The sequence below is a fragment of the Camarhynchus parvulus genome, chromosome 5 (genome assembly GCF_901933205.1).
Source record: "Camarhynchus parvulus chromosome 5, STF_HiC, whole genome shotgun sequence".
In the NCBI taxonomy this organism is placed as follows: domain Eukaryota; kingdom Metazoa; phylum Chordata; class Aves; order Passeriformes; family Thraupidae; genus Camarhynchus; species Camarhynchus parvulus.
In genome coordinates, this window is record NC_044575.1 from 9,454,545 (window position 1) to 9,470,568 (window position 16,024).

Genomic DNA, 16,024 nt, shown 5'->3' on the forward strand with positions numbered 1-16,024 from the left:
CAGGACAGATCACCAGGAAATTGCAAGGCTTCCTCTTAGTGCTCCTCCAACCATTCGTGCATGGAAGTCCACGATTTTCCCGGTACCTGCTGGAAAAATGAAAATATTCCTCATCTTCTGAGTGTTCCCAGTCCAGGCTGAGCACTTGAGGAATAAATACCAGTTCCCCATGTCCCAGGAAGAGCTTGTCTAGGTGAAAGCCCTAGGAATAAGAGCCGGGCTTTTTCTCACCTCACTGTGCTCTAGATGTGATTCTTCATTTATCTTTTTATCTCTGATTTATAGCGATAAAAAGATAAATTCAGGCTCCGTCTTGCCGCTCACCAGGGAGAGATCAACAGCTCCTAAAATCCCACTCTGTGACAGATAGAATAAATAATCATTGATTTTTCTCCTGGATAACATTAATCATGGCTTGACAGAGTTACACCAGAGAGTAAACCGAGGGTAGGCACCGCAGGCTCCTGCCAAATGGATCCAAACCTGGAAATCATCGTTATTGGATAAACCTTGGCTGAAGGGCTGAGCCTCATCCCCAGAACCTGACATCCCGTTTCAGATGTCCCACAAGCCATGTGTCTGGTCTCCTGGTGCTGTAACGAGGATTTAGAGCTGCTTTTCATCACCCACAAGGAGATGCTGGAGGCGAGGGGACACCGGGACGGTGCTGGAGCTGTCACAGATAATGAAAATCGAGCGGTTTGGGGGCTGAGTCCTCCCCGCGGGCAGCCTGCACCTGCCTGGACCTGGAAATCTGCCCTGTCAGAAAACTGACGCCAATGTTTTGATTAATCCAAGTTCGGCCTCACTTTTTCTTACTCAACAAACCTTTGCTTGGTGGAAGGATGGGAGACACGGAATGGAAATGAATTCAGTTAAAAAGCAGGGATCACATTTCATTCCTGCTGAGAGGCTGGTGTGGAATATTCATCCCTGCCCTCCTGGGGTAAGGATCTCCATCGTGGCACCTGCTTTCCTGCTCAAATTCCCTAAGATCCTTGTGCAGGGCAGTAAAGCACCTTCCAACAGGCTGTACTAGGATTCACCAGGATCAGCCCATCCAGCCTGGCCTTGGACACTGCCAGGGATGCAGGGGCAGCCACAGCTCCTCTGGGCACCCTGTGTCACCACCCTCCCAGGGAAGGATTTCTTCCCTATACCCAATACAAACATACCTGGAGGAAGATTTTGGCTCCTCTCTCCTCCCAGCTGCAGCTGGAGCAGATTTTCATAGCTGTGACATCTCAGGTCGAATCAGATGGATCAACATGCTCAAGGTAGCCCAGAAGAGGATGTGCCACATCCCAGTGAGACCCACACACCGTGACACAGAATCCTGGGATGGTTTGGGAATTGGTTACTCTGGAAGCAGCTCCTTGAGAGGACACCTGCACTGATAAATAAACACAATTAGTTAAATAAAGTCAATCCGTTTCAAGAAGTTAAATGGAAACTTGAGGATTGATTTTCTACTTCTATATACATATATAACATATTTGTAATTTTTATTTTATATATTAACAAACATATAATTTCAAAATATTGATTTATGTTAATATATAAAGAAAATGGTTTTATATAATTCCTTAATATATATAAAGCATTATTTGTAAGAAATACATAATTATATATCTATAAATTTATCTCTTAGAATATGTAACTGATCTATAGGCATTGCAGGGAATTAAAAAGAATTGATGTAGGAAATCAAGGTTCAGAAGCTGGGAGACAGCCCAGGATTTGGAGAAGTGTTCCAACTGCAAACTGGGATAAAGGGAAAACCCTTCAGGAACTCTCCTGCTGCTGTAAATTGTTTTTACACTTCCTGGTGATGATTATAGTCTGAATTAAGCCCTTGAGGCTCAAATTGACTCTTCAGCCTGTGCCCAGAGCATGCCTGCTCTGAATAAATCCTGCATTTACCATGTGACTGTGTCACCCTGCCACCCTTCACCACCAGGCAGCAAGTGGAGAAATCCATGCCATTTTTCCATAAAAAAATGTTTTAAATAGATCAGATGAGTCAAAGCCCCCGGACACATTGTTGTCTCCATCAGGGGAACCTGTGGTGACTCATTCAAAGCCCACAAAGAGAGGGGATGAGTCCTGGGCTGAGATGACTCAAGTCTGAAACCTGGGAGCAGGAATAATCAGAAAACTGCGGCTGGGGTGGAAAATCAGCCTTGCCTGGGTGGAGAGAGACACACTGGAGAGGAGATGGTGCAGGCGGTTTGGACAACAGCAGGAGCTTTGGAGGCATGGAAGGAGCTGGGTGTGCCTGAATCCAGCACACAGAATAATGGAATCCTGGAACGGGCTGGGTTGGAAGGATCCTAAAGCTGATTTTGTTCCACCCCTGCCATGAGCAGGGACACCTTCCACTCTCCCAGGCTGCTCCAAGCCCTGTCCAAGCTGGCCTTGGACATCTGTGCCAGGGCCAGAAAATTGTGGGTGCCCTGTCCCTGGAAGGGATGAGATTTTGCAGGGGGGAAGGGAGATGTTCTTATTTAGAGACAAAAAATACAATAACAAATACAATAACACCATGCCTTAATTTTCCACATTAATTAGCGTTGCATTAAATTGACAACAGGCACCGTTGAAGTGATTTCCAGTCAATTTGGGTCAATTAAAATGAGACCAGCATTCCTGATTGCAAGTTCATCCATGTGCAGCTTCAAGGGAAAACCACCCCCCTTGTAATCCAATTTATGACCATTCCCATCCAGCAAAAAGTTGTCCCAAACCCACTTAAAGTCCCACCCTTTAGTTAATGGCAGCTTGAGCCAAGATACTCACAGGTCCTTGAGCTGAAGTCCTCAAGCCCCATCAGTCTCACCAGAACTGTTCCATCCTCAAACGTGGCTGGAAGATTTTAACTTTCACAGCTTCCCCACATGAGCAGTTGCCAAAGGGTCCCTGAAGCACCTGAAAAGAGAATGAGCCTTCCCCAGAGGCCTTGGGATCCATGCTGGGGTTTTAGGGCTGGGATCCCCATGGCACATTGGAATGGGTGCCTGCAGAGACGGAGCAACGCCACTCACGTGCACAATGGTGTCAGCAGGAGTGAAACAAAACCAAATGGATGTGTTGGAGACTTGAGTTTGAAAGATTTTTTAAATTCTTCTCTATTTCTATATTACCTTTTAATTATACATAATTATATTTGTATAATATATCCTTTATTCATTATACATGGGACGGGAAAAAACGCTAAGTAATGGACATATTAAAGGTAAATTATTGCTTTATCTTAGCACTTATCAATTTTCTTTAGTACTACACATTCCTTAGAGCAAATGGAACCTGGAATTGTTTGGATTGGAAGGGACCTTAAGGACCATCCAGTTCCATCCCCTGCCATGGGCATGGACACCTTTTACTAGACCAGGGTGCTCCAAGCTCTAGCCAAGGCAGCCTTGGACACTTCCAGGCTATAACTTTACCTGCTAAAATTCTCTTCCCCTTTTCTCAATCAGGGCTTTAAAAATTAAAGAAAAAAATTAAAACTTAATAAATAAAATAAATAAAGAGCCAGCTGCTGCTCAAGTTGCCCACTCTTACCTAACAGATACATGTGTTTCTGGTTCAGAAATGAGTATTGTCACTTCCTGCCTTCTCACTTCCCTCTTGGCCCCGCCATGCCGGCTGCTCACCTCTCCCTGCGAAACAGGGTCAATTCCTCTTCTCCCCTCACTGCCCCCCAAGCAGCTTTCACTTCCCCATTCCAGCTGAGTCAGAGGCTCATTGCAAGGAGTCATCTGACTGTGTGCCAACGCTCTTCTCCTGCTCCATCCTGGTGGCCACCACAACCTCCACGGCTCTGTCCAGCCTGTCCTGCTGTCCGGGGCAGTTATTCCCCGTGAGAAAGAGTCACTGCTTACCTTTTTTGACGTTTTTTCTGGCTCCCATTTGGGACCAAAAAGTTCATTTTGTAAAGCCATTTTGTACCACGTGCTTCAACACGGGTTCAGGAGCCCTACCTGCAGTCATCTTCACCGGCCAGAGAATCCTGGAATGGCTTGGACTGGAAAGGACCTTAAAGCTCATCCAGTTCCACCCAGGAGGTGCAGGAGCTGCAGATGAGCCCTGGTAGGTCCAATCCTGCCCAGGGCTGAGCCCCCTCCATCCTCCTGCCCGCTGTCAGCTCTGCCTCTCTCACACCTCCTCATCTGGCGCTCGATAGCGGCCCCGCAGCCAAGCCCGGCTGACAGCGGGAGATGGATGGGGCTGAGCCAGCCCCGCGGGGCACGGACACGTGTGGGGGATGTGGGGGAACCTGGGGAGGTGGAGCCTCCCCATTTCACATCAGTCCTGGCCCTGGTCCCAAATGCAGGAGCTGCCTAGGCTGCCCCACAGGGACACAGAGTCCCCCCTCTGTGTTACGATGTTCAAGTGCTGAACGCAAGGCTGGACAAAAGGCTGAGCCCCACTTGGGAGAAAATATCCAGCTCTGTGCAGAGCAGGGAGGGAGTTCAGGCCAGTGCTGCCATCACTGGAACATCAACAGGTACAGAAAGCCATCAGCACCCCCAGGACATCCCCTGGTCCTCCAGACCCTCTCCCAGAGCCTCAGCATCCCTCATCCCTCTAGAACACACTCCATGGTGTGCTATGAGACAGCATCCGTGGCCCCAGTGCAGTTTGGAGGGGAGTAGGAGGGGTCTGGAGCAATCCCTCTGCTTTTCCTGGTGTCTGCCCCATCCCAGCGTCTGTCACCTCCCACACAGAGCCCTCAGCCCTGCGGCGACTGCTTGTCCCCATCCATCTCCTGCTGTCACTGCAATGAGGGTGTCCCAGCACCAGGGCAAAGAATGGACCCACCTTGGGGGGGTTATGGGGAGGGGGAAGCTCGTTCCTCCCTCCGGAGCTGCAGAGGCTCTGCTGGAGCAGTAGATCTTTGCCAATGCCTCAACACCTCACCGTGGTTTTCAATATCAGGTGGTGACGGCCACGTACCGAGAGGGGCTTTGCCTGGGGGAGCCCCCACCTCCCCCTGCTCAGATCTGTGATATGAAGAGATGAGAAGACCCCAAGAAAGATGTCCCTGCCCAGCCCGGGGCATCCCAAGCCCTGTTTGGGGACTGGGGGTGCTCCCAGCGGTGCCACTGCTCACCTCCCGTCCATCATCACCGCGTCGAGGCGCGAAGGCAGGCTGGGCAAGGGGGCCGTGCTCCAGCCCCCTCGGGACCACCTCGGCTCCAGCCCCCGCCTCTCCATCCCCGAGCTGGGGCATAAAACCCCCGGCAGGCTGCAGGGACACTGCAGAGCCGGCGCTGCACTGGGAGGGGGCTTTGGCAGGGTCCCACTGCCACCATGCCGGGGAACGGAGCCACGGACACCTCCTGCCCTGCCACCACACCCATGGCAGGTAAAACCCACCCATGACAACATCCCCTGTACCCAGTGGTGGGGTCCTGCGGCATTTTGGGGTGTGGGGGGATGGAGATAAAACCGCACTGTGGTGGGGGACAGGACACCCTGATCCTGCCACCATCTCCATGGAAGGGGTGTGTGATGGGGTGGCCCTGCATGGGCTCTGCTCCCCCCGACCAACATCCCTTCAACCCTCTGCAGCCTTCCTGGGGGGCCCGGCTGAGGGGTCTCCATGCACCCCCGGCCTCGGGTGGGCTGGCGAGGGGCCGGGGACCGGCGGCAAGAACCGGCACGTGTGCCACGCCGCGGCACGGCTGGAGATGGGCAGCCTCTGGGAGGAGTTCAACCGCCTGGGCACCGAGATGATCGTCACCAAGGCAGGCAGGTGGGAACCGGAGTGGCCTGCGGGGCTGCAAAGGTGGGGGGGGGCACCCCCTTCCCACCCCCCTCCCTGTGCAGGAGGATGTTCCCCACCTTTCAGGTGAAGCTTTCGGGGCTGGATCCATTGGCCGACTATGTCCTGCTCATGGATTTCATCCCGCTGGATGACAAGAGATACAGGTGGGAATGGGGCAATGGGGGCAGGGGATGAGATCAGGGGGTGCTGAGCCCCTCCCTGCCCTGCAGATACGCCTTCCACAGCTCATCCTGGCTGGCGGCGGGCCGGGCCGAGCCGGCGGCTCCTGGCCGCGTCCACTTCCACCCCGACTCCCCGGCCAAGGGTGCCCAGTGGATGCGGCAGATCGTGTCCTTCGACAAGCTCAAGCTGACCAACAACCTCCTGGATGACAACGGCCACGTGAGGACCCTGCTGCGGGCTGGGTGGTGGGGGAGACACAACACATCCCTGCCTGGGGGGCTCCTGCCACGTCCTCTTTCCCACCCCTAGATCATCCTCAACTCCATGCACCGCTACCAGCCCCGCTTCCACGTCGTCTTTGTGGACCCGCGGCGCGACAGCGAGCGCTTCGCCCACCAGAACTTCAAGTCCTTCAGCTTCCCTGAGACTCAGTTCATGGCAGTGACAGCCTACCAGAACCACCGGGTGAGCACCAGCCAGACGGAAACTGGGGCCCCTCCCAGGGATTCCCTGACCCCGCTCCCCTCCGCAGATCACACAGCTGAAGATTGCCAGCAACCCTTTTGCCAAGGGATTTCGGGACGGTGACCCCGAGCCATGGTAAGGCACGCCTGGACGCTGTCCCCCCGCCATGGTGAGGATGTCACCTCCCTGAGCCCCCACGCCACGTCTCTTGCAGGTGTGGGGTGCCGGCAGGGTCCCTGCTGGGGGCCATGCCCCGCGCCCGGGCCACCCCGCTGCCCCCCCGTCCCGAGAAGCAGGAGAAAGGTAGGGGGGCTGCGGGGGGGGCCAAGCCCCTGCTGCTGCCTCTCCCCCCTGCAGGGGCTCCACGCAGCCATGGGGCTCTGGCTGCTGCCCCCCAACAGCCAGCAGCACCCCCCAGTTTCCCCGAGCTCCCTGCACCCACCTTCCAGCCCCTCACCTGCCCCCCTGGTGTTTATGTGGGAGCCAAACCCCACACCCTGCCCTACCCCCTGCCCGCCTTCCCCCAGCTCAGCACCTACAGCCCCACCACAGCCCCCACCTTTGGCTACGGCCAGCAGTGACGGGGGGCACCCCCAAGCACCCCCTGCACCTCCTACCCAAGTAATGGCAATGCAGAGCTGGGGGGAGGCACAGGGATGGCTTTATTCACCACCAAGGAGGCTCCGGGGGTCCAGTGGGGGGGAACTTGGAGCACAGCCGATGTTCCAAGGCCCTGGAATCCCCTTGGCTTGGCTATTCCCAGGTGTCCGGGGTGAAGGCGAAGGGGCACAGCTTGTACCCGGCACCCACGTAGAACTTATTCTGGAACTCCACCCTGGCAAGGAGAGGGGATTGAGGAGTGCTCTGGGGGGCCTGTCACCCCCCCAGTCCCACCCAGGAACCCATCAGCTTTGGGGGCTCACCAATGCAGGCGCAGGGCGTGGAGGAAGGCAGAGAGCCCCTCCATCACCAGCAGGATGGCCACGGTCAGCACGGCGAAGGCGGCGAAGACGGGCACCAGCACCACACCGCCCACGTAGCTCAGCCCCACAAAGCCATTCCGCATCACCATGGTCCACAGGACCTCCGAGAGCTCTGGGAAAGGGGGGGACAAGAGCAGGAGCGGGGAGTGAGGGTCTGTCTGGCTCTGAGTGGGACAGGGGGGTACCAAGGGGACTCACGGGCATGTGCCAGGCTGAGCGCCCAGAGCCGCAGGTAGGACGCGGTGTTGGAGACACAGCCCAGGCAGTACTCGATGGTGTGGATCGCCTGATGCATGAAGATTTCGGCAAAGTCCAAGTGCTGCAGGGACAGAGGGGATGTGGGACATCAGCAGGGGGCATAGACACCCTCATCCCACCACCAAAGCCTGCCTGGATGCTCCTCACCTTGGCATCAGGGCTGTGCCCTCCGCTCTCCACATCCTCCATGGTGGCATTGACAGAGTTCCCAGCCTCCTGCCCCTCCAGCAGCGGCTCCTGCTCCCCTGTGGCCAGCGGCTGCACCAGGACAGCACTGACAGTGAGACCTCCTCATGATCCCCACAGAGCCCCCCACAGCCCCTGGCCTTACCGTCCTCGGGGCACCCTGCCAGCACCACCGGTACAGCGGCGTCCCCAGGAGCAGGACGGGCACTGACGCCAGCGCCAGCACCACCAGCACCATCTGCACTGGCACCTGGGGCACAAGGACAGCATTTTGGGATCTACCCCCACGCCTGACCCCTGCTCTCCCAGCCGAGGTGGGGGGTAGGTGCCTGCCAGGGCGGTGGGTGGTACCTGCCCCGGGTAGAGTGGGAGGTTCTCGGCATTGGAGGTGAAGAGGAACATGTCAATGAAGTGGATGAGGATGCTGGGGGCCACCATGGAATCAGCAGCACTGAACTTGATCCATTTGTAGAAGATGAGGAAGACCAGGTAGCCAAAAAGAGCCAGGAGGAAAATAATCTCTGGGAGGAACTCCAAGACCAGCCGGTGCCGCTGCTGGAAGTGCCTGGGTGGGAGGACATTGGCCGTGCTCAGCCTGTGCCTTCTCACCCACGCACACCCTCGGCACTCACCGAGGTGCAGGGGTGAGTGCAGGACCCCAGCTGCCACCCCACCCCACCCAGGTGAGTCCAATCCTGGTCCCCTTGGCATGACCAGAGCCCGTGGGTGCAGCCCAGGGACTCACACATGGTTGAAGACTCCCAGCACGACGCCGAAGCCCATGTGCACGATGCCCAGCACCACGGACATCTTCATCTTGAAGGAGTTGAGGAAGTTGAGGTGGTTGGTGGCCAAGCTCCAGATCTGTCACAAACAAGGTGGGTGAGACTCTGCACTGCCCCATAGAGGGTCCCACCTCGTTGTTATCCCCATGGGACACTCACTGGGTCGATCCCAAACGGATATGGCCCTTGGAAGACACCGGTGACATTGGGGTCCAGGGTGAGCGAGGGGTGGGTGGCGAGGTACGCAGAGCTGGGGGCAGAGCACGGGGTGTCAGTGCCAGCAGGGAGATGGGGACCCGGGCAGGGGGCACGGGGGTGGCACCCCACCTCCAGGAGGAGTGGTTGGCCATGGTGGCCACGCTCCAGGCAGAGGGGAAGATGACAGTGGCTTTGCTGAAGCACTCATTGTAGATGAAGCCGGTGTAGATGGAGAAGGCACCCATGAGCAAGATGAGGTAGCGCCCCTCAAAGAATGTCAGCCAGATCTAGGGGGGCAAACAGGGCTCCCATGTCCCACACCACCTCCCCTGCCCCACACCACTCCTTTCCCACAGCACCACCCTGACCCCGTCCTGAGCCACCAGCCCGATCCTGTATCATCCAACCCCATCCCACATCCCCAACATATCCCACCCCTCCCTCGTGCCCCCACCTCGTTGGTGCCCTGCCGCAGGCGGGGACTGTCCTCGTACAGCACCATCCAGAGCGCAAAGAGGAACATGAGCAGCCCGTGCCCCACGTCCCCAAACATGATGGCGAAGATGAAGGGGAAGGTGATGATGGCGTAGGGTGCTGTGGGACACAGGGACTGCGTTACACGAGGTGTCCCCTCTCAGCCCTGGGCTCAGGGGGTGCCAGGGGGCCTTACCGGGGTTCACCTCCTGGTAACTGGCCACCCCGTAGGCGTCCACGATGCTCTGGAAGCCGGCGGTGAACTTGTTGGTGCGGATGAGGGTGGGGGGGCTCTCCGAGGTGGGGACGCGCTGCACAAAGCACTCCACGCTGGAGCCGCTCTGGTACTGTGGGAACAGCACCCAGAACCTGATCCTGGCAACCCTGGCACTCCCTGCCCAGCACGTGGAGCCTGCTCCCGGCACCCAGCCCACAACACCCCCCATCCTGGCACCAGCCCCCAGCACCCGCAGCCTGCTCTTGGCACCCACCCCACAATCCCCTCCAGCCTGGCACATGCTCCACCATGATGAGGGGACATAGGGACACCAAGCAACCTCTGGCACAAAGACATGGGGATACTGAGCAACCCCACAAGAAGGACCTGGAGACACAGACCCCTGGCACGAGGACACGGTGACACCGACAAACCCTTGACATGAAAACATGGGACACCAAGAAACCCAGGCACAAGGACACGGGAACACAGAGCAACTCCTGACACAAGGACAACTGAGCAACCCCATAACAAGAACATGGATACCCTGAACAATCCCTGGTGCAAGGACACGGAGTCACTCACAGATCCCTGGCGCAGGGCATCCTGCACTTGGGTGAGGTCCCGCACGGGGCACCAGACCTCGGCGATGAGGCACTTCTTGGTGACATCGAAGCTGCACTGGTTGAGGACGAGGTAGATGGCCTTCATCTTCTGCACCTGCACGCGCCAGGTGGGCAGCACCTGTGCCACCTTGTCCAGCACCTCCGCCAGGTACTTCTCCGTCTCCTCCAGCGTCTGCGGGCACCTGTGTCAGGGATGGCAATCCAAGCGTGGCCCCCACATCCCCTCATGGCACCCAGCTCACCACGCTGAGCTCCTGGATCTGCCCATGCAGCCTGGTAATGGCCTCCGTCCTGCTGGCCTCACTCTCCGGGTACGCATACAGCTGGCAGTGGAAGCTGGGACAGAGGGACATTGCTGTGTCAGGGGTGTCAGGGCTGCCCAGCCCGGCCCCGCAGCAGGGTCCAGAGTGGGTGTTACTAAATAAACCTCCCTGCAGGGGATACATGGCACTCACCAGTCCGAGATCTTGCGGATCTTCTGCCCGATCTGCTCGCCCCAGTAGGAGATGAGGAAGATGACCCAGGTGATGCTCTCGCCCTGGGGACAGCACAGCCCGTGTCACTCTGGTGTCCCAGTCCCCACAGCCATGCCAGCCCACCCCCAGGTGCTGCCTCACCGTGGCCAGGTCCTCCATTGGCTCGGGCATCTCCACGAAGGAGGCCACCAGGTACCCGCGGCAGGCGCGCCACAGCAGCCGCTCAAAGGCCGTCACTCGCCACGGGTGGATGACACCCGCCACGAAGCTGCAGAGACACAGCAGGAGCGCTGGGATAGGCAAACCACTCCATGGCTGCACCGCTGCCCCAGAGCCCCTCTCCACCCCCCGCCCCACACCGTTCCCCCTCTCACCTGATCTTGCGCTCGAGGTGCTGGTGCACGGAGGGGTCAAGGATGGGCTCACGCTCCGAGAGCGCCCGTGGCGCGGCGAGGAGCCCAGGGGAGCCTGCGGCGATGCGGAGCAGAGAGATGAGCCTGGGGGAAACTGAGGCACGAGGCAGCACCCCCAGGTGGGCGGGGACCCCCGGACCCACCGGCTGGCTGGTGAAGCGCTGTCCCTCGCGCAGGACGTGCAGATACTGTCGCAGGTCCCGCAGGCGGCCGCGCAGGGACGCGTGGTTCCGGCTGACCTCCCGCAGCTCCTGCGCCAGCTGCTCCGACTGCTCCTGCACCCGCAGCGCTTCCCGCGCCGCCGGCGCCCGCGGGCTCTCGGGACACGGCCCCGGCACCCGCCCCGCGGCCCGCAGCTCCTGCTGCAGGAAGGCTGGAGAACGGGGGGGACACGGTCAGACTGAGGGGCCGAGCCGGGCGTTCCCCTGAGAAGCCCCCCCAAAGTCAGCCCCCGGCCCGCCGGCACTCACTGAAGGTTTTCTCCATCTCCTCGCAGCGCCGCACCTCGCCCACGAAGCGCCGCTGGAAAGGGCTCACTTTGGGGTTCAGCTGCGGGGGTACAGTCAAGGCATGGCCCCACATTGGATTGGGGGGTTCAGCACCCCGGGGAAACAGGCAGCCCAGGCACCAAACCTAGCCTGACCAACTTCCCGGTTCCCACGGCACCCTAGAACACCCACCCCAAACCCGAGCAGACCAAACACCAGACACAGAGCGCCCCAAACCCAGAGCACCCAGGCCCACCCAGCCGAAGCCCCTGCACCCCAGACACCCCAAGACGCCCCTCCAGCCCCTACTCACGTCTCTGAACTCCAGCAGCCCGCGCTCCCCCAGCTCGCTGATGCAGCTGTAGGCAGAAGCCGACTGCAGGAAGAGCTGGGCCAAGCAAACCTCCTCGCTGCGGAACAGGGACCCCATGGCCCCCCGGAGACGCCCGGTCCGGCCCGGGCTGCGGAGGCGTCAGGGCACACACCTGGGGATGGGACAGAACGGAACAGGAGGGAATGGGGTGGGATGAGAATGGGACACTGAGAGCTTCCTCAGGCGTGAGGGCGGGAAAGGGGAACAACAGGGCAGAGGTCGCCCCGCTGTCTCGGCGGCTGCGGAGACGGAACCGGGCTCAGGCACACGCGGCTGTGCCCAGCACCGGGCTGGCAAAGTACTTTCGAAACCCCCCCTTCCCCATTCAGCTGCCTCTGAGTCAGGACCAGCGCATTCCCCGCCCCGGGACCGCCCCGGGCCGGACCCTCTCCGGAGCCACCCGGCCGTGCCTCCCCCCCGCGCCGAGCTCGGCCGGGATCCAGCACTTCCTCTTCCCCAGGAAGAGCCCGGCCCCGGGGAGGGACCGGCCGGCCCGGCCCCGCCGCCCCCCGGGAAACCCGTTCCCCGGGACATACCGCACCCCGCACCGCCTAGGGAGCGGCCCCTCGGAGACAGGAGCCCCGCAACATCCCCCGAGGACGACGGAAATGGGAAACATTTCCCGGAGCCGGGCGGAGCCGGAAAACCGCCCGCGAGAATCAGCAGGACCTCCGCACCGGTGTGAGAGCGGACTGTTAGTAATTACTCCAAACAACCCCCATTTGTGCAGGAGCCAGCGTGCTTTGCTGGGGCCAGATTGACATCCTTGGAGAGAAGAGGTTTGGGGTGCTACTGCCCAATCTGCATAACGCAAAGGGGGTGAACTATCACTGCCTGCATCCTGCAAGGTGCAATCGTCCTTCTCGTCACGCTCTGGCCCTCCCTTGCACGGCTGGCTCAGTTCTAATGCTTCCCCTCCAGAAGAAGGAAGGCTGAACTGCGCCACTATGAGAGGCAGCTGAAAAGAGATCACTGAGCATCAAACACCCCCGGAGCACTCCCAGACCCATTTCTGAGACCTTTCACCAGAGGACTGAAACCTGGGCAATTCCCCCCGAGCCTGATTGCATTTTAACCCATCAGACTTTGTGTTTTGTGGGCTTCTTCCCCCACTGCTGACAGATCTAGACCATCACTTTGGCCAAGGGACAACTATTGCAACAATCAAGTCACAAGATCTGTCAGGGGTGATTTGTTTTTACCCTTATCTTTCAGTTCTTTTTTTCTCTTTTCCCTTAAGACATTTCTTTAAAGTAACAATTTTTATGCTTTCATGTAGCTGTATTACTGTAGATAATAATGACCAAAACACCCACATACCTGCTTTCCATTGCCACCCAATTGTTCCAAAATAAACCCTGCACATACATACAAACACCAATCATTGAGAGTCCTTTCACTCTAATCTGCCCCTGTGTTACTCTCTCCTTCAAGGGACAAGTCCTAACAACTGGTAGCACTGGGATCTCCCTGCTGGGATCACCGAGACCCCCACACTGGTACCACTGTGAGATCACAGATTTGCCAGGCACCCCACGCTGGTACCCACACACCAGCACCACTGAGACACCCATCCAGTGTCTCCCCCATCCAGTACCGCCAGAGGGTCCCCCACTGCAGCCATCAGGACCTTCTGCTGGGATCACCTGGATCACAGGCATCACTGGGACCCTCACACCAGTACCACTGTGAACCCCCCTTGCCAAGATCACCAGGCCCCCCCACCCTGGCTGCCCTCAGAAGATGGAAATGACCCTCCCAGATTCCTAAATCCCCACAGCACTGTGCCTCCATCCTTACCTGCCCCCCTCCACCTCCCACACCCTTCCCTGCAAACCACCTCCTACCCCAGCATTGGTGCCAGCACCCCCAGAACCCACATCCTCCTCCCCAAAACACAACCCCACACCCAGGGGTGGGGTCCCCCCAGGGGTCAGGGGCTCTGACCCCAGCGCTGGAAAGGAAAAGACACAGAGTTATGGGAAGGGGCTGGCACCCACAGTGCCAGCAGAGGGGAAAACCCCAAAAGCTTTATTTGGGGGGTGGGTGGGGCCGTCACCGGTACAGGTAATCAGCCTGGATGTTGGCTGCGATCTCAGCTTCCCACTTGTCGCCATTGTTGAGCAGCTTCTCCTTGTTGTAGAGCAGCTCCTCATGCGTCTCCGTCGAGAACTCGAAGTTGGGGCCCTGCCAGGGTGGGATGGGGTCACCCTTGGGGTCACCGTGGCAGGACAGGGGAGTCCGTGCAGTTCCCCCTGCAGGCCCCACTCACCTCCACGATGGCATCCACAGGACAGGCCTCCTGGCAGAACCCACAGTAGATGCACTTGGTCATGTCGAATGTCGTAGCGCGTGGTGCGGCGGCTGCCATCGGCGCGGGGCTCGGCCTCGATGGTGATGGCCTGGCACGGGGACACCGTCATGGCTGGAGCCCCGGGTGAGGAGGAGGAGGAGGAGGGGGAGGAAGTCTCACCTGTGCCGGGCACACGGCCTCACAGAGCTTGCAGGCGATGCAGCGCTCCTCCCCGGACGGGTACCGGCGCAGCGCGTGCTCCCCGCGGAACCGCGGGCTCAGCGGGCCCTTCTCAAACGGGTAATTGATGGTGGCCGGCTCACGGAAAAGGTAGCTCAGGGTCATGGCCAGGCCTACGGGGCAGAAACAGGGGTTATGGCATATTTGGGAAGTGGGGGGGTCACCCCACAAATGAGGAGGGTGAGTGGGGTCTCACCTCGGACGAGCTCAGTCCAGAGCAGGGTCTGGGCGGCGCGGTCGGTGATGGATCGCATGTCCATGGCCGGCTCCCGGATGTTGACGTATTGCTCTGCGGGAAGAGGGGAGCTGTGCCCACCCTGCAGAGCCCTGGGGTGGGAGCTGAGCCCCCAGGGGGGTGGCATGGCTGTACTCACTGTAACAGTCCCTGGGGGTGCTGGTGCTGAGCGGGCAGCAGGGAGCCCAGCGGGGCCAGGGGGCCTGGGGAGGGACAGGAGGGTCAGCAGGGTCACGATGGGGTTTGGGGGCTTCAGGAGGTTTGGGGACTCCCGGGCGGCCTCACCTGCACGGGCAGCCTGGTACAGCAGTCGCAGCGCTGCCATGGCCAGTCCTGGTGGGCAGAGGGAAACACAGCAACTACCAGTAAGGGACTGGGGTAGCCAGGGGCCCCCATGGGGGACACTGGCACCCTGATTCTCACCCCTCCACCCAAAGAGACCCAGACCCCCAGGCACTCCTGTCCCAACACTCCACAAAGGACTCCAAGTGCTTTTCCCTAGGGACCTAAGCATCCTGTTTCTTTTGCCAACCCCTCTCAAGGCACCCAGGCATCCTGTCGCTCCTTGCAGCCCCCTCTTGAGAGACCCAAGCGTATCCCCCAATATCTTGTCCACTCCCTAAAAGGGACCCAGCTGTTCCCCCAGGGGACCCGGGCATCCACCCCCCAGGGACACCCAGATGTCCCTTCCCCATCCCACCCCTAAGGATCCAGGGGCCCTGATGTCCTGCCCCCTCCAAGGGACCCACGTGTCCTCCCATCCCCGTCCCCATGCCTCCGCCCCGCACCCACCTGAGCCCCCCCGCGGGACCGACCCTGTCTGTCACCCCCAAGTCCCCGCTCAGCTTGAGTGTGTCCCTTCGGAGAGGATGGCGGCGGAGGGTAGCGCAGTGTCCGGGCCGCCCCCTCTGCCTCAGGCGGGATTTGGGCGGCCACTACACGCCACCGGGGGTGACCGCAGCCCCGGGCCGCCCCCCCGGGCCCCCCTTCTCACCTCACCTGCCCCAAGGGCCCTCCGCCGTCCTGACCCCTGGTCGCCCCCGTGGGCACTGCGCGTGCGCGTGCGGCTGCGCGTTGTGGGCGGGGCGAGCGACGGCGGACGCGCTTCTCATTGGTGGGAGTCCCGCAAAGGGACGGGGGGGCGGGAAGAAAGAGCGAGAAGCGTCGCTGATTGGGCGGAGCACGGCAGTGCTGCGCGGCGATTGGTTTGGTGGGAGGAGGGGCGTGTCCGAAGGGCGGGCGGAAGCGGAAGCGCGTGTGCATGGCGGAGTCGCGCGGTTGCGGTGCTGGCGCGGAGCCTCCCGCTCCTCCAGGGCTTCCCGAGCCTCCGGAGCTTTCCGTCGGTTTCTGGAGCAGCT

At 59.4% G+C, this 16,024-nt stretch overlaps 3 protein-coding genes across 4 annotated transcripts; 1 reads left to right on the forward strand and 2 right to left on the reverse strand.

The window, feature by feature from the left end:
- The first annotated feature begins 5,316 nt into the window (after positions 1 to 5,316).
- TBX10 (T-box transcription factor 10) lies at positions 5,317 to 7,002 on the forward strand. The gene is made up of 8 exons (XM_030949012.1): positions 5,317 to 5,371; positions 5,578 to 5,761; positions 5,836 to 5,937; positions 6,004 to 6,175; positions 6,266 to 6,421; positions 6,489 to 6,556; positions 6,636 to 6,724; positions 6,779 to 7,002. The coding sequence occupies exons 1-8, from the start codon at positions 5,317 to 5,319 to the stop codon at positions 7,000 to 7,002; spliced, it is 1,050 nt and encodes a 349-aa protein (XP_030804872.1).
- A 64-nt stretch (positions 7,003 to 7,066) lies between these two features.
- Positions 7,067 to 12,353, reverse strand: TCIRG1 (T cell immune regulator 1, ATPase H+ transporting V0 subunit a3). Of its 2 annotated transcripts, none has more exons than XM_030949187.1 (19): positions 11,839 to 12,353; positions 11,508 to 11,586; positions 11,158 to 11,410; positions 10,999 to 11,070; positions 10,766 to 10,892; positions 10,604 to 10,686; positions 10,391 to 10,484; positions 10,108 to 10,320; positions 9,502 to 9,652; positions 9,286 to 9,425; positions 8,961 to 9,118; positions 8,793 to 8,883; positions 8,594 to 8,712; positions 8,200 to 8,413; positions 7,994 to 8,098; positions 7,810 to 7,920; positions 7,603 to 7,723; positions 7,345 to 7,516; positions 7,067 to 7,256 (listed from the first exon to the last, which is right to left on the reverse strand). In XM_030949187.1, the coding sequence occupies exons 1-19, from the start codon at positions 11,953 to 11,955 to the stop codon at positions 7,175 to 7,177; spliced, it is 2,502 nt and encodes an 833-aa protein (XP_030805047.1). In that variant the 5' UTR covers positions 11,956 to 12,353; the 3' UTR covers positions 7,067 to 7,174. The 2 variants fall into 2 exon arrangements, with proteins under 2 accessions (XP_030805047.1, XP_030805046.1); XM_030949186.1 differs by having other exon boundaries at positions 10,999 to 11,092; positions 11,181 to 11,410; positions 11,839 to 12,153.
- A 1,521-nt stretch (positions 12,354 to 13,874) lies between these two features.
- On the reverse strand, positions 13,875 to 15,929 carry NDUFS8 (NADH:ubiquinone oxidoreductase core subunit S8). The gene is given in 10 exon segments (XM_030949013.1): positions 13,875 to 14,085; positions 14,171 to 14,236; positions 14,238 to 14,300; positions 14,372 to 14,544; positions 14,628 to 14,720; positions 14,806 to 14,839; positions 14,841 to 14,869; positions 14,952 to 14,999; positions 15,666 to 15,770; positions 15,851 to 15,929. Coding segments are annotated over 10 exon segments (822 nt in total). The 3' UTR covers positions 13,875 to 13,953.
- Positions 15,930 to 16,024: the final 95 nt, after the last annotated feature.

Coding starts and splice junctions, on each gene's coding strand:
- TBX10 (XM_030949012.1), top strand. CDS start 5,317: ATGCCGGGGAACGGAGCCACGGACACCTCCTGCCCTGCCACCACACCC. Junction 5,762..5,835: donor ATCGTCACCAAGGCAGGCAG/GTGGGAACCGGA, acceptor CTCCCTGTGCAG/GAGGATGTTCCCCACCTTTC. Junction 6,422..6,488: donor CAGCCTACCAGAACCACCGG/GTGAGCACCAGC, acceptor TCCCCTCCGCAG/ATCACACAGCTGAAGATTGC.
- TCIRG1 (XM_030949187.1), bottom strand. CDS start 11,955: ATGGGGTCCCTGTTCCGCAGCGAGGAGGTTTGCTTGGCCCAGCTCTTC. Junction 10,893..10,998: donor CACCTCGAGCGCAAGATCAG/GTGAGAGGGGGA, acceptor GTGTCTCTGCAG/CTTCGTGGCGGGTGTCATCC. Junction 9,426..9,501: donor TTACCAGGAGGTGAACCCCG/GTAAGGCCCCCT, acceptor TGTGTCCCACAG/CACCCTACGCCATCATCACC.